Source organism: Trichechus manatus, unplaced genomic scaffold (genome assembly GCF_000243295.1).
Source record: "Trichechus manatus latirostris isolate Lorelei unplaced genomic scaffold, TriManLat1.0 scaffold00250, whole genome shotgun sequence".
Classification (NCBI taxonomy): domain Eukaryota; kingdom Metazoa; phylum Chordata; class Mammalia; order Sirenia; family Trichechidae; genus Trichechus; species Trichechus manatus.
In genome coordinates, this window is record NW_004444186.1 from 2,108,095 (window position 1) to 2,121,339 (window position 13,245).

General features: G+C 40.2%; 1 protein-coding gene across 1 annotated transcript in view; it reads right to left on the bottom strand.

Annotated features, from left to right (window-relative positions):
- RPRD2 (regulation of nuclear pre-mRNA domain containing 2) overlaps positions 1 to 13,245 on the bottom strand; it is a 107,437-nt gene that overhangs the window by 44,097 nt on the left and 50,095 nt on the right. Inside the window, 1 exon segment of the mRNA XM_023724614.1 lies at positions 11,240 to 11,369. Within this exon segment, the coding sequence (XP_023580382.1) occupies positions 11,240 to 11,369 (130 nt within the window).

A 13,245-nucleotide genomic window follows, 5' to 3' on the forward strand; every position in this document is an offset into this window, starting at 1 on the left:
ATTCTTCTCCTGCTCCGTCGGGGACTCTCTGTTGTGTTCCCTGTCAGGGTGGTTATCTCACCATTCTTGTTTCTTAAGGAGCATTCTGACTGTACTTCCTCCAAGGTGGATTTCGCCGTTCTTTGTATTTTGAACTCCAAATGCCTTCTAACCTGAAGGGCTCATCTGCCAGCGCTGTACTGGACTATGTTCTATTGCTATCCATAAGGTTCTCACTGGCTAATCTTTGGAAGTAGATTGCCAGGCCTCCCTTCTTAGTCTGTCTTAGTCTGGAAGCTCCTCTGAAATCTGCCCACCACTGGTGACCATGCTGGTATTTGAAATACCAGCGGCACAGCTTCCAGCATCACAGCAACACCACCACGGCAGGACAAACAGACGGGTGGTGGTTTAATAACTACATTTGCATAAATAATAGTTCCTTATTGCCAGATCTGAAACTTACATAAATGCATATATGAAACCACGTATGTATAAATATTCCTTTGTACATTCAGTTAATATTTTGTGAGATTTAGTTAAGTTATTGCTTGTGGCTGAAACCTCATTCACTTTATCTGCAGTCTGGTATTCCACTGTATGAGTATGCCACAATGTATCTATTTTACTGCAGATAAGCATCTGGGTTGTTACCAAATTTTTATTACTCTAAACAACATTGCTCTAAAAACTGTCTTCCATTGATCCTGCTGCACATATACACAGTTTCTCAGGGGTAGAGGCCTAGCGGTAGAATTGCAAGATGACAGGGTGTACGCACTGTTTTCAGAAGTGGTTACACCAGTCAACTCTTCAACCAACAGGGATGAGAAGTGCTGAAATGCCACAGTCTTTCCAACAACAGTGATCGGTGGACTTTAGGATTTTCACCCAGTCTGTGGTTCTGTGCACCAGCTATTAATTCGCTGCCTCTCAGCCCCAAACCCACCCTTCTTTGCCTCATTCTGTAACACTAGAGCCAGGCTCTGCAAACTCTATTCCCTCCTGGCTCAGCGTAGACTCTGCGACACCACAGGCAGAAGAGTCAGCGGGGATCCTTCCCTGTTCTGTTCTCAGGTGATGAGCACACAGGGCTCCTGGCAGCCTTTCAGCACAGCTGAGGGTGCTCTTGCAGTTCAGCAATGGGTGCCCCCCAGCTGCTTCTCCATCACCACAGCACACCACAGTATACCATCCACCCTCTCTCACCAGAGGTCTGCATCTCCGGAGGGAGGAGAGGAGGCTCCTTGTTCATGCTTTCCTCAGGTACAGGGGTAACAGCTGCTTTCAGCAGATACTATCCCATCATACCTTAGAGTTCTCCTGAGCTACCTTTTTACCTATTTCACAATTCTTTTTTTTTTTTTAAACTGTACTTTAGATGAAGGTTTACAGAGCAAACTAGCTTCTCATTAAACAATTAATATACATATTGTTTTGTGACATTCATTGCCAACCCCACAACCTATCAACACTCCCCGCTTCCAGACTTTAGGTTCCCCATTTCTGTCCCCTTTTTCTTTCTTGTCCCGTCCTGCCTTCTACAGGTAAGTCTGGTCTTTTTTGTGTGTCTGTGAGTTAGAATTTTGTTCCACATTTTTCTCCAGCCCTGTCCGGAACCCTCGATTGTGATCCCGGTCAGAGCAGTCGGTAGTGGTGGCTGAGCACCATCTAGCTGTGCTGTGGCAGTTGTGGTCCATTAGTCCTTTGGACTACTCTTTCCCTTGTGTCTTTGGTTTTCTTCATTCTCCCTTGCTCCGGATGGGGTGAGACCAGTGGAGTATCTTAGATGGCCGCCCACAAGTTTTTAAGACTCAGACACTACTCACCGAAGTAGGATTTAGATATTTTTTTTAAAAACTATGTTATGCCAATTGAGCTAGATGTCCCCCGAGACCGTGGTCCCCAGCCCTCAGTCCAGTAATTTGGTCCCTCAGGGAGTTTGGCTGTGTCTATGGAGCTTCTATGACCTTGCCTTGGACAAGTTATGCTGACTTCCCCAGTATTGTGTACTGTCTTACCCTTCACCAAAGTTACCACTTATCTACTGTCTAGTGTTTTCCCCTCCCCACCACTCCACTCCCTCCTAACCCTCAAAGATTGCTTCTTTTAGACTTTTACAATTCTTTATATTAAAATCTCCCTGTTCAAATTCTGGCATGTGGTTTCTGTCTCCTGATTAGGCCCTGATTTATACAGTACAGAAAGATACATCTCAGCAGTTGTAGGGCTATAATGAAATGTTATATCACAGCAGATTGAATGCAGAAGCAGGTGCAAGAATTTAGCTGTTTGCTACGAAGGTATTAAACAGATTTGCAAGAATGTAAACAATACCACTCTTTTCACTAAATTTTTTAGTAAAAATGTTATTGTTAACTACTTTTTAAAGTGATTAATGAACAATTTCCATTTTAATTTCTAACATGATTAAGTGCCAAGTACAGCCTTCTGTTTAATTTTTTATTTATCTTTTTCTTATTACTCTGTAATTACATATATATGTATATGAATCCTTTGTTGACTGAATTGCAAGTATTTTCTGTTCTGTGGTTTGTCTTCATTCTAATTCTGTTATATTTAGGTATTTAATTAACATGGAATTAATTTTTGAATATGGTGTGAGTAGGATCTAGTTTCATTTCTCCGTATTTCATCTTTTTCATTCCCCAGTATAAAGGAATAACATGTTTTTCACGTTCTTCGTTCTTGGTATATAGTTAATTAACTTTACTATACTGATTTAAGAGTCCAGTAACCTTGCTAAAGTCTCTTAATCAATGTCAATAATACATGTAGATTCTTTTGGATTTTCCATATATACAATCATATCATCTGCAACTTATGACAATTTTGGGTTTCATTTTCCTTTTTCAGTCCTTGCATTTATAGCTTTTATTTTTCTTGCCTTCTTGCTCTGAACAGAAAGTCCAGCCCAAAGCTGAATAGAAATGTTGACACTGGGCGCCATCTTTATTTTGTTTCTCTTAGGTAGTATGTTTGCTTTAGGTTTTTATTTTCGGAAGATAATCTTTATTAGACTGAAGAATGTCCTTTGTATTCTTGGTTTGTTTTATAATGAATGGATTTTTCATTCACTTTTTCTGTACCTTTTGAGATCATCCTATGACTTTTCTCTTTCAACTTTTAAGCAGGGTGAATTATATTACCTTCCAGTATTAAACCACGTTTCCATTTCTGGGATAAACTACATGTGGTCATGACATATTATCCTCTTTATATACCACTAGATTCCATCACTGATATCTACGTTTCATGAATAAGACTGGTCTCTAACTGTCCTTTCTCACGCTCACCCAGCCAGGTGTTGGGAACTTCATTAAAATGAGCTGAGGAACATTCCCTCTTCTTCTTTTCTCTGGAAGAACGTGTGTTGTAAGATTGGAACTATGTCTTCCTTTGATACCTGGTGAATTTGCTGGTAAAGCATCTACATCAGGAATTTTCTTATGGGAAGATTTCTGATTCCTGATTAAACTTCTTCAATGCTTACAGTATTATAAGGTCCTCCTTTTTTTTTTCTTTGAGCCACTTTAGTTGCTTGCATTTTTTGAGGAACTTAATCATTTGTTTAAATTTTCAAATTTATTTTCATAAAGTTGTTCATATTATCTTCTTATAGTCTGCAACATCTGTAATAATGTCCATCTTTTATATTCCTAATACTGTTTATTTATGCCTTCCTTTCTTTTCTAAATTTATTTTGTTTTTGTTGTTGAGAATATATGCAGCAAAACATACACCAACTCAACAGTTTCTACATGTACAATATGGTTACACTGATTATATTCTTCAAGTTGTGCAACCATTCCATCCTCCTTTTCTGAGTTGTTTCTCCCTCATTAACATAAACTCACTGGCCCCTAAGGTTCCTATCTAATCTTTTGAGTTGTTGTTGTCTATTTGATCCCACAAAGACAGTTCTTAAAAGAGCATAATGCTCAAGGCAGACCTTTTTTACCAGTTAAGATAAACTACTGTTTGGTTTTAAGATGACTTCCAGGGATACTTCTGGGTTAAGGTTTGAAGATTATCTCAGGGCAATATTTTCAGGGGTTCAGTCACCCTCCATGACTCCAGAAAGTCTAAAAGTCTGGAGTCCATGACAATTTTAAATTCTGTTCTGCATTTCCCCCTGTTGATTGGGATTCTTCTATAGAATCTTTTATCAAAATGTTCAGTCATGGTAGCCAGGCACCATCCAGTTGTGGTCTCATGGCAAAGGGGTCAGTTGTTCATGGAAGCAATTAGCTACAAATTTCATATCCTCCTGACTCTCCTTCTTCCTCTGTTGCTCCAGGTGAAGACAGACCAGTTCTGCCTTGGATGGCTGCCTGCAAGCTTTTAAGATCCCAGGAACTACGCAGTGAACTAGGAGGAGGTAGAAGAGAGGCACTAAACACGTTATTAGGCCAATCAACTGGGATGTCCCATGAAACCATGACCTTAAACCTCCAAACCAAGGAACCAAATCCCATGAGGTGCTTGTTTGTACATAACCAGCCTTAGCAGCTACTCTTTTTGGTCATTGTTGTTAATATATCTATCACACAACTTTTGCCAATTCAATTTTTTACAGGTATACAACTTATTGACAGCAATTATAATAATCGGCTGTGTAACCCTGCACTTAATGTGATTTTTCACATTAACCATTAACCCCTCTTTTCCCCCTTCCTCCTGCCCTGGTAACAACTAATAAACTTTGGTCTCTATACATTTGCCTTTTCTTGTCTTTTTTACAGAAGTGAGGTCATACAATATTTGTCCTTTTGTGATCTGGCTTATTTCACTCAGCATAATGTCTTCAAACTCCATCCATACTGTAGCATGTATCAAGACTTCATTTCTCTTACTGGCTGAGAAGTATTCCATTGTTACATTATGGACCACATTCTGTTTATCCATCATCTGCTGATGGGCACTTAGGTTGTTTCCACCCTTGGCTGCTGTGAATAGTGCTGCAGTGAACACTGGTGTCCAAGGCTCCGAGTCCCTGCTTTCAAGTGTTTTGAGTATATACCTAGGAGTGGAATTATGAAGTCATATGGTAGTTTTATTCTTATTTTTTTGAGGAACCACCATACTGTTTTCCACAACAGCTGTTACCATTTTTCATTCCCACCAGCAATGGATAGGGTTTCAATTTTCCTAAATCCTCGCCAATTTTCGTTATTTTGTTTTTTATCTTAGCCATCATAGTGGGAGTGAAATAGCATTTCATTGTGGTCCCTTCTTTTTACTTGAAAAATCTCCGTTAAAGTTTATCAATTTTATTATTTGTCAAAGACCCGGTGCTTCCTCTGCTGAATCCTCCTATTGCACGTTTATTTTTTATTTCATTAGTTTCTGCTCTTCGTTTATTATATTCTTCCTGCCTTCCTTTCTTTGGTTTATTTTGCTCTTCTTTTAAAATTCTTGAGATGAATACCTAACTCATTAACTTCTGGAGCACGTTTATGTTCCTGACAATTTTATAAATGCTTTACATGTATTGGCTCACTGAATCCTCACAGCATCTCTAAGAAAAAAGTTACTTTATTATTCTCATTTTACAGACGAGAATGAGAAAACTGACACAGAGAGACTAAGTGACTAGTCCAGCAAGTGGCAGATTAAGGATCTGAACATGGTTTAATCAGGTAACCTGATTCCAAAACTTGTATTCTTAACCTCTGTGCTATGCTGCTTCCCCAAAAAGAAGATACATCAGGAAGAGAAATTCACGTGTGCTTACATGAAGACACATAGTGTGAGTGTTTGGTGTGAGCAATGAGCTCACGACTACAACACAGGAGAGCTGGTGACAAGGATGGGAAGGAAGGTTGAGGTTCTACTGTAGCGGGCTCTTAAGTGCCTTCCTAAAGAGCCTGGGTACGGAGTCTGTCTAGTGCTGCTGTAACAGAAAGACAAACAGCGGATGGCTTTAACAAACACAAGTTTATTCTCTCACACTGCAGCAGGCTACAAATCCAAATTCAGGGCATCAGTTCCAAGGGAACTGTTGGCTCTGGGGGAAGGGCCCTGTCATCAATCTTCCCTTGGTCTAGGAACTTCTCTGCATAGGAGTCCTGGGTTCAAAGGATGCACTCTGCTCCCGGCGCTGCTTTCTTGGTGGTATGAAGTCCCCCATGTCTCTCTGCTCGCTTTTCTCTTTTATATCTCAAAAGAGACTGGCTCAAGTCACAATCTAATCTTGTAGATTGAGTCCTGCCTCATTAACACAACTGCCCTAATCCCATCTCATTAACATCACAGAGACAGGATTTACAACACACAGGACAATCACATCAGATGACAAAAGGGTGGACAATCACACAACACTGGGAATCATGGCCTAGCCAAGTTGACATACATTTCTGGGGGACACAATTCAACCCATAACCAAACACCTGTTGCTGTCAAGCTGATTCCAACTCACAGGGACCCTACAGGACAGAGCACAACTGCCCCACAGAGTTTCCAGGGGGCGCCTGGTGGATCTGAACCGCCAACCTTTTGGTTAGCAGCCACAGCACTTAACCATTACGCCACCAGGGTTTCCCAATCCGTAACAGGCAGGTAAAAAGAAGTCAATGAAGGCGACCGACTGACGTGATCTCATTTCTTTTTCAGTTTCCTATCTTACAGTAGTTTTGTATCACTTATTGTATTATCATCAGTATCCTCATCCGTAAAATAAGGATAAAAATCTGTCCCTAACTATACTGTATGGTTGTTTTCAGAATCAAAGGAGATAATGAAGACAGAAAGCAATCAGTTAAATACAAAGTAATATATATTTTAAAGAGTAACCAGAACAGTGATTTGATTAATTGGTTAATTTAACTGGTTAATAATAATTACAGGAGGAGTAATCACTGCCATCGTCATCATCATCATCACTGTCTGATATGCCGGTCACTGTTCTAAGCTCTTTATCTGCATTAGTAACTCACGGAGCTCCCACACTGTAGGGGGTAGGTAGGTCCCTGGGTAATACGAATGGTTTGCACTCAACTAGTGACCTACAGGTTGGCTGTTCAAACCCACCAGCAGTGTCATGGAAGGAAGGCCTGGCAATCTGCTTCCATAAAGATTACAGTCAAGAAAACCCTATGGAGCAGTTCTACCCCATAACACATGGAGTTGCCATGAGTCAGAATCAACTCGATGGCAACAGGTTTGGGGTTTTTTTTTGGTTTTGGGATAGGAGCTATTATTAGCCCCATTAAATAGGTAAGGAAACTGAGGCTAATCTAATTTGCCTAAAGTTATAAAGTTAGCAGTGACAGAGCCAGGATTCAAACCCTGAATGCTGGTTCCACAACCCGTGTTCTTAAACCATTATACTGGTGGGCAACAGTGAGTATGTAGCTTGATGTGAATGAAAAGTCTATCAACTAGTCAGGAGTCTGTTACAACTGTTGTAGATCACCAGGCCTTTCTTCCGAGGTGCCTCTGAGTGGACTCAGAGCCTTTCTGTTAGCAGCCTGATGGCTGCAATACCCAGGGACTCATTAGCATAGTAGTAACAGTAAAATCCACAGGCAGATTAAGTCTCTGAGAAAGAGAGTGTGAAGAAAGAAGAAAGGGGGACTGACAGCTTAGTCAGAAATTGAGAAAACTGCCCAAATCCAAACTTCAAAGAGTTTCAAGACATTCTTCACTAATCAACAATTAGCCATGACTCATCAGGAAGTCCTTACTCAGAGCACCAAAGCTCATCAATTTCCCAAAATCCTTCATGATAACCTTCCCGCAATAAAAGTCATGCATATAATTCTCTTTACAGCCTCAGAATCAATCAAAACACATTAAGCTCAAATGAGAACAACTAGCACAAATTAACTTTTCAGATCTTAGAGTGGGGCCAGCCACACCCAAGTCATGGGGGGATGGACACAGGGCTAATGATGCCAGAAAGACAGATCCTGCGATTCAGGAAGTTCAATCAGCGGGCAATCTGTCAATCAATCATGCCTACGTTACGGAGCCCCAGTAAAAGCTCTGAACACTGATACCTGGGTGAGCTTCTCTGGTTGGCAATCTTGTTGTTAGGTGCTGTCAAGTCAATTTCAACTCACAGACCCCATGTGACAGAGCAGAACTGCCCCACGGGGTTTTCTAAGCTGTAATCATTACGGGAGCCGATCACCAGGCCTTTCTCTCAAGGAGTCACTAGGTGGATTCGAACTGCCAACCTTTCGGTTAACAGCTAAGTGCTTTGCCACTGAGCCACCAGGGCTCCTTCTGGTTAGCACTGCTTCTAGCATACCGGCACACGTCGATACAGGAAGGGTATTACATCCTGCCCCAAGGGGAGAGGACCGCAGAAGGCTCACATTGGAAGCCTCCCAGACTCTGCTTCCTTTGGCTCATTTGAATCTGTATACCTTCCCTGTAATAAATGTTAACTGTAGTATGACAGTTTTCAGCAAGTTCTATGATCCCTTCTAGAGAATTACGGAACCTGAGGGTGATTTGGGGAACTTCTCAAACTCGCAGTTGGTATCAGAACTGAGGGCTGTCTTGGGAACTAATTCTGGTAGCATTCTGCTCTTATTCCTGACTAACTGGAAGGCTTTCACTGTCTCACCATGAAGTATGATATTTACTACAGGTTTCTGAAGACACTCTGAAGAAAATGTTCAGAGTTTAACACTTTAATTTACAGGACTGCATTTTATGTTTTTCTCACCGTTTTCTGCAAAATAGTGGTATTAGTTGTTTTTTAAAAATATTCTTACATGTTAAAATAAAAGTTGGCAATCCTATGTTAATCCCTCCAAAAAAAAAAAAAATTCTACTAGGCCAGGAAATTCAAAAGTCTGGGAAATACTAATCTAAGTTTTAAAGCGACTATAGGGATATTTACAGCAGAAATTCCTAATAGAGATCACTCAGTATACTGCTTTTCTTTCTCAAAATTACAGTGGGTTTAGATGCGTAAAGAGGCAGTGCAAATTCATGGTCAAGTGGCAAAGAACAAGGGCTTTTCGGCTCAGACAGCCTTGTGTAGAAACCCCCCAAGGATATATGAGAGCTTACGCAAGCTACTCAACTTCTCTAAGCGACAATTTCCCTTCTCCTTAAAATGGGGTAGTAATAGTATCCACCTTATAAAGTTGTTCTCAGCATAAAAATGTACAAAGCATTTGGTACAGTATTTGGCCAATTATGAAGGTTCAATAGATGGTGGCTGCTATTACTGTTGTGATTATTTTATGTACTGCTGACATGTGTACAAATCTTCATTACTTAGTACATTCAAATAGGACCATAGTTTAATCTTCTGGAATACCACAGTACACGTTTCAAGTTAATAATCCAAAGGAAGGAACAAGGATCATTCAGTTCTGACCAGGTTAACATTAACAAGTGGATCAATGCTATAAATAAATACGTAAGTTGAGGAAATATTTAGCTATTATAATTATCCCAAGTATCTATTCATTTAACACATCTGCATTTTGCTGTTCCAATGTTTCAGAGAATTTAAGAATGTAATTACAGCTACTGTGATATGTGAATGCTGTTTCAGGAGAAGAATTTTTAAAGACAATGAAGTTTTTGCAATATCACTAGATTTGAAAGTTCAACAGCTGTTCAGAAAGAAGAAAGTAAAAAACTGATCCAATACACATATCAAAAAATAAATTATTAAAAACCCCAAACCCCCTGCTACTGTGTCAATCCCGACTCATAGATCAAAGATACCCGTTTAATCAGATTTACCTTCTAATTTCTGACTTAAAATTTTTTTTTTCAAATTAACACACAAACATATTTGAATACCAATTATTTTACTTGTTTTTCCTAAAAGATTCTCTCTCTCTCACACCCCCCCCCCCACGTACACACAAGAAGGGGAAAGCAGAATGAAGGTGTACGGCATCCTCATGGACACGCACTACAATAAGTATTAACATAAACATCAGTAAATACCACAGAAGTCTGGTGGAAAAAAATTTCTGTCCTAAATTTCCTTACTAGATTTTCAAACTATGGTACACAACGTGTGTGTGTGTATCACATTCACATACAGACACACGCACACACACGCACACGCACCAATATGGATGACATCACAAAGACACACGGTGCACAGCAGTGTATGCATGTGCGTGCGTGTGTGCGTGTACACATTCATACACACACACACACACACACACGCACACACCAATATGGATGACATCACAAAGACACACGGTGCACAGCAGTGTATGCATGTGCGTGCGTGTGTGCGTGTACACATTCATACACACACACACACACACAAACACACACAAATTTGGATAAAACATGAAGACGACACAACGTAGTACAGGGCAAAGATAAGATGAAATACAAATCTGTACTATATACACCAGAATTTCCCAAAATGTGGGGATGTTTAACAGGTATTCCGAGAGCGGGGTCTATGGTCAAAGTCTGGGAAATGCTGCTTTTAAATTAGGACTGCAAAAACCCCAGAAGAAACCAGAATATTGATATTAATGTGCACTATGCATCTTCTGAAGGAGCCCTAGTGGTGCAGTGGTTAAGCGCTTGGCTGGTAACCAAAAGGTCAGTAGTTCAAACCACCAGCTGCTCCGCGAAGTAAGATGTGGCAGCCTGCTTCCGTAAAGGTTACAGCCTTGGAGGCCCTATCGGGCAGTTCTACCCTGTCCTATAGGGTTGCTATGCGTTGGAATCGACTCAATGGCAGTGGTATGCATCCTCAGGAGAGGACATGTAGTGTATGCCTCATTTTCCAAACTTACTTGAGTATGAAACCCTTCTTTCTCTGACCATTTCCCAGAACTAGTGCTACATGGAATACATTCTGGGAAATGCTGGATACAAACTTTGCTAAGAAGCACAAAATGGAGTAAATCAATTTGGAGTTGGGAGTAAGTGCTTCCATTTCTCTTTATTACATAGATTTCATGAAGGGGGCAAGATTTCAGGACGACTCAGAAGGAAGAAAAATAATGTGTTAAACAAACAGAACAGAACTAACGGTCTGAAAGAAGCAGAGCAAGAAAATATGACCAGGAGACACACGGTCAAGTTAGGATAAAAGAGGCAGAGAATAAATAACAGAGGAGCTTTCGACAAGAGAGAAAAGACATTTTGAAAGAAAAATGTGTACATTAGCAGTAAAGTTACAGCAACAAACCATTTGAGCAAAATATCCGTGGATCTTCAAGCAGGTGTAAATATTACAGTTCTTAATAATGGGTAAAAACGGAAATTAAATTCTCAATTTACTTACTTCACTAGAGCAGCTGCTTCAGGAAGTACGTCGGCAAACGATTCACGGAATATGATTGCATTTTTCCTCTTACAGTTCTGTATGACATCGTTGGCAAGATAAAAGAGATTCAAACGGTGGGGATAGGCAGCTAGAATGATAAAAGACAATAAATAAAACCAAGTGAGTCAATTTACCCTTAATTCAACTTATTCCAAATAGTGTTCTCAAACTACGTAACTGCTATTGCATGGATAGAGGGGTGGATAGGTGGATGAACAGACTAATGAACTAACAGATTAATTTACTGGATGTGGTGCCTAAAAACCCTGACTGCTGCAGGTTAGGTTTCTTTCTGCTCAAAGTACTCCTCAGGCAAAGTTCTATCTCACTTTATAAATGTTTAACACTAAAATACCCATCAACACTAGAGAAGCTGAAACAAAACAAAATTGTTCTCCTTAGCATTTGGGAAGACAAAAGAAAATTGGGTTGAACTGGCTCAAAAACACCTCAGTTAGGCAAGAGCATGGGCTTTGGAATCCAACCGGAATGTGACCTTAGGCAAGTTCCTTAACTTCAACAGTATAAAGACAATCGTCATTATCATTGCAGATGGACTCTTCATCACCCAATCCAGACATCACCCACTGGAAGGCTCTGTGGCTATTTCCGTCACAGGTGACGGCGTCTCATCGCAGGTGTCGCAGGTGACGGTCTTGGTAAATAAGTAATTTGATCATACCTAGGTTAAGGTTTTTCAAAAGCCCATGCGAGTAATGAATGACGATACCTGGAACCCTGAGCAGAGCCACCCCAAGTTTCATTATTATCCGGGGCCACTTCAATGTCACACGGACGATCCATCACATTTTCTCGTCACTCAGCTTCCTGACCTCAAGTTCAGTGACCTCCAAGAACTACTCCTTCGTGTATTTTAAAATCCCCTTCTCTGACTACAACCTTCAACTCCCATCATACTTGTTCTTCAATTTTATCAAGATTTTAGTTCTTTATTTTCTCCAACTCTACAAGTATCTTCCAGTATTCAATTCTTTATCTATCAATTCCAGACTCTTTGGTGGACTATTTAAGCCTTCACTCCCACACTTCCCCCACCTAATTTAGCCTTCAATCACACATATTAAACAAAATTCTAAACACGGGTCAATGTAACTGAACGCCTCAACTGAATCTTTATTTCTGCCTCTGGGTTCTGCTGAAGAAAAATCATACCACCAGGAGGACTACTGAAACCATATAAATTCAGACTCCTACCTCAGCTGGGCCCTACTGTCCTGCTACATGTCCTTAATTAGTATCTTCTCCCATTTGCCAATAAAACTATTTCACATTTTTACCACTTTTGTCAAGCCCCTAATCTTATCACATCCCTCTCACTCTTAGGAAATAAGCTTATATGCTATTTCACAGAGAACAGAAATCATCAGAAAGGAATTATCTTCTCTCAAAAAAATGTGTCTACATTTAAACCCATCTAGATCAGCTTGGAGCCCTGGTGGTGCAGTGGTTAGGAGCTCAGCTGCTAACCAAAAAGTTGGCAGTTCAAATCCACCACTCGCTCACTGGAAACCCTATGGGGCAATGAGGTAGTTCTATTCTGTCCTATACGGTCACTATGAGTCGGAAACGACTCAGTGGCAAAGGGTCTGGTTTTGAGTTTTGGATCAACTTACCTTATTTAAGTAAAGTATTATTTCTATTATTATTATTTTTAATAAAATCACTTAGAATCCTGCACTCGCTCACTGGAAACCCTATGGCTCAATGAGGTAGTTCTATTCTGTCCTATAGGGTCGCTATGAGTCGGAAACGACTCAGTGGCAATGGGTTTGGTTGCTAAAGGGTATGGGGTTTCATTCTGGAGGGACAGAAATGTTGTAAAAGTAGGTGATGGTTGTACAAGCCTATGAGTAGGCTAAAAAACACTGAATTGTATACGTTAAATAAGTGAATTGTATGGTATGTTAATTATATCTCAATAAAGCTGTTAAAAAAATTAAGGT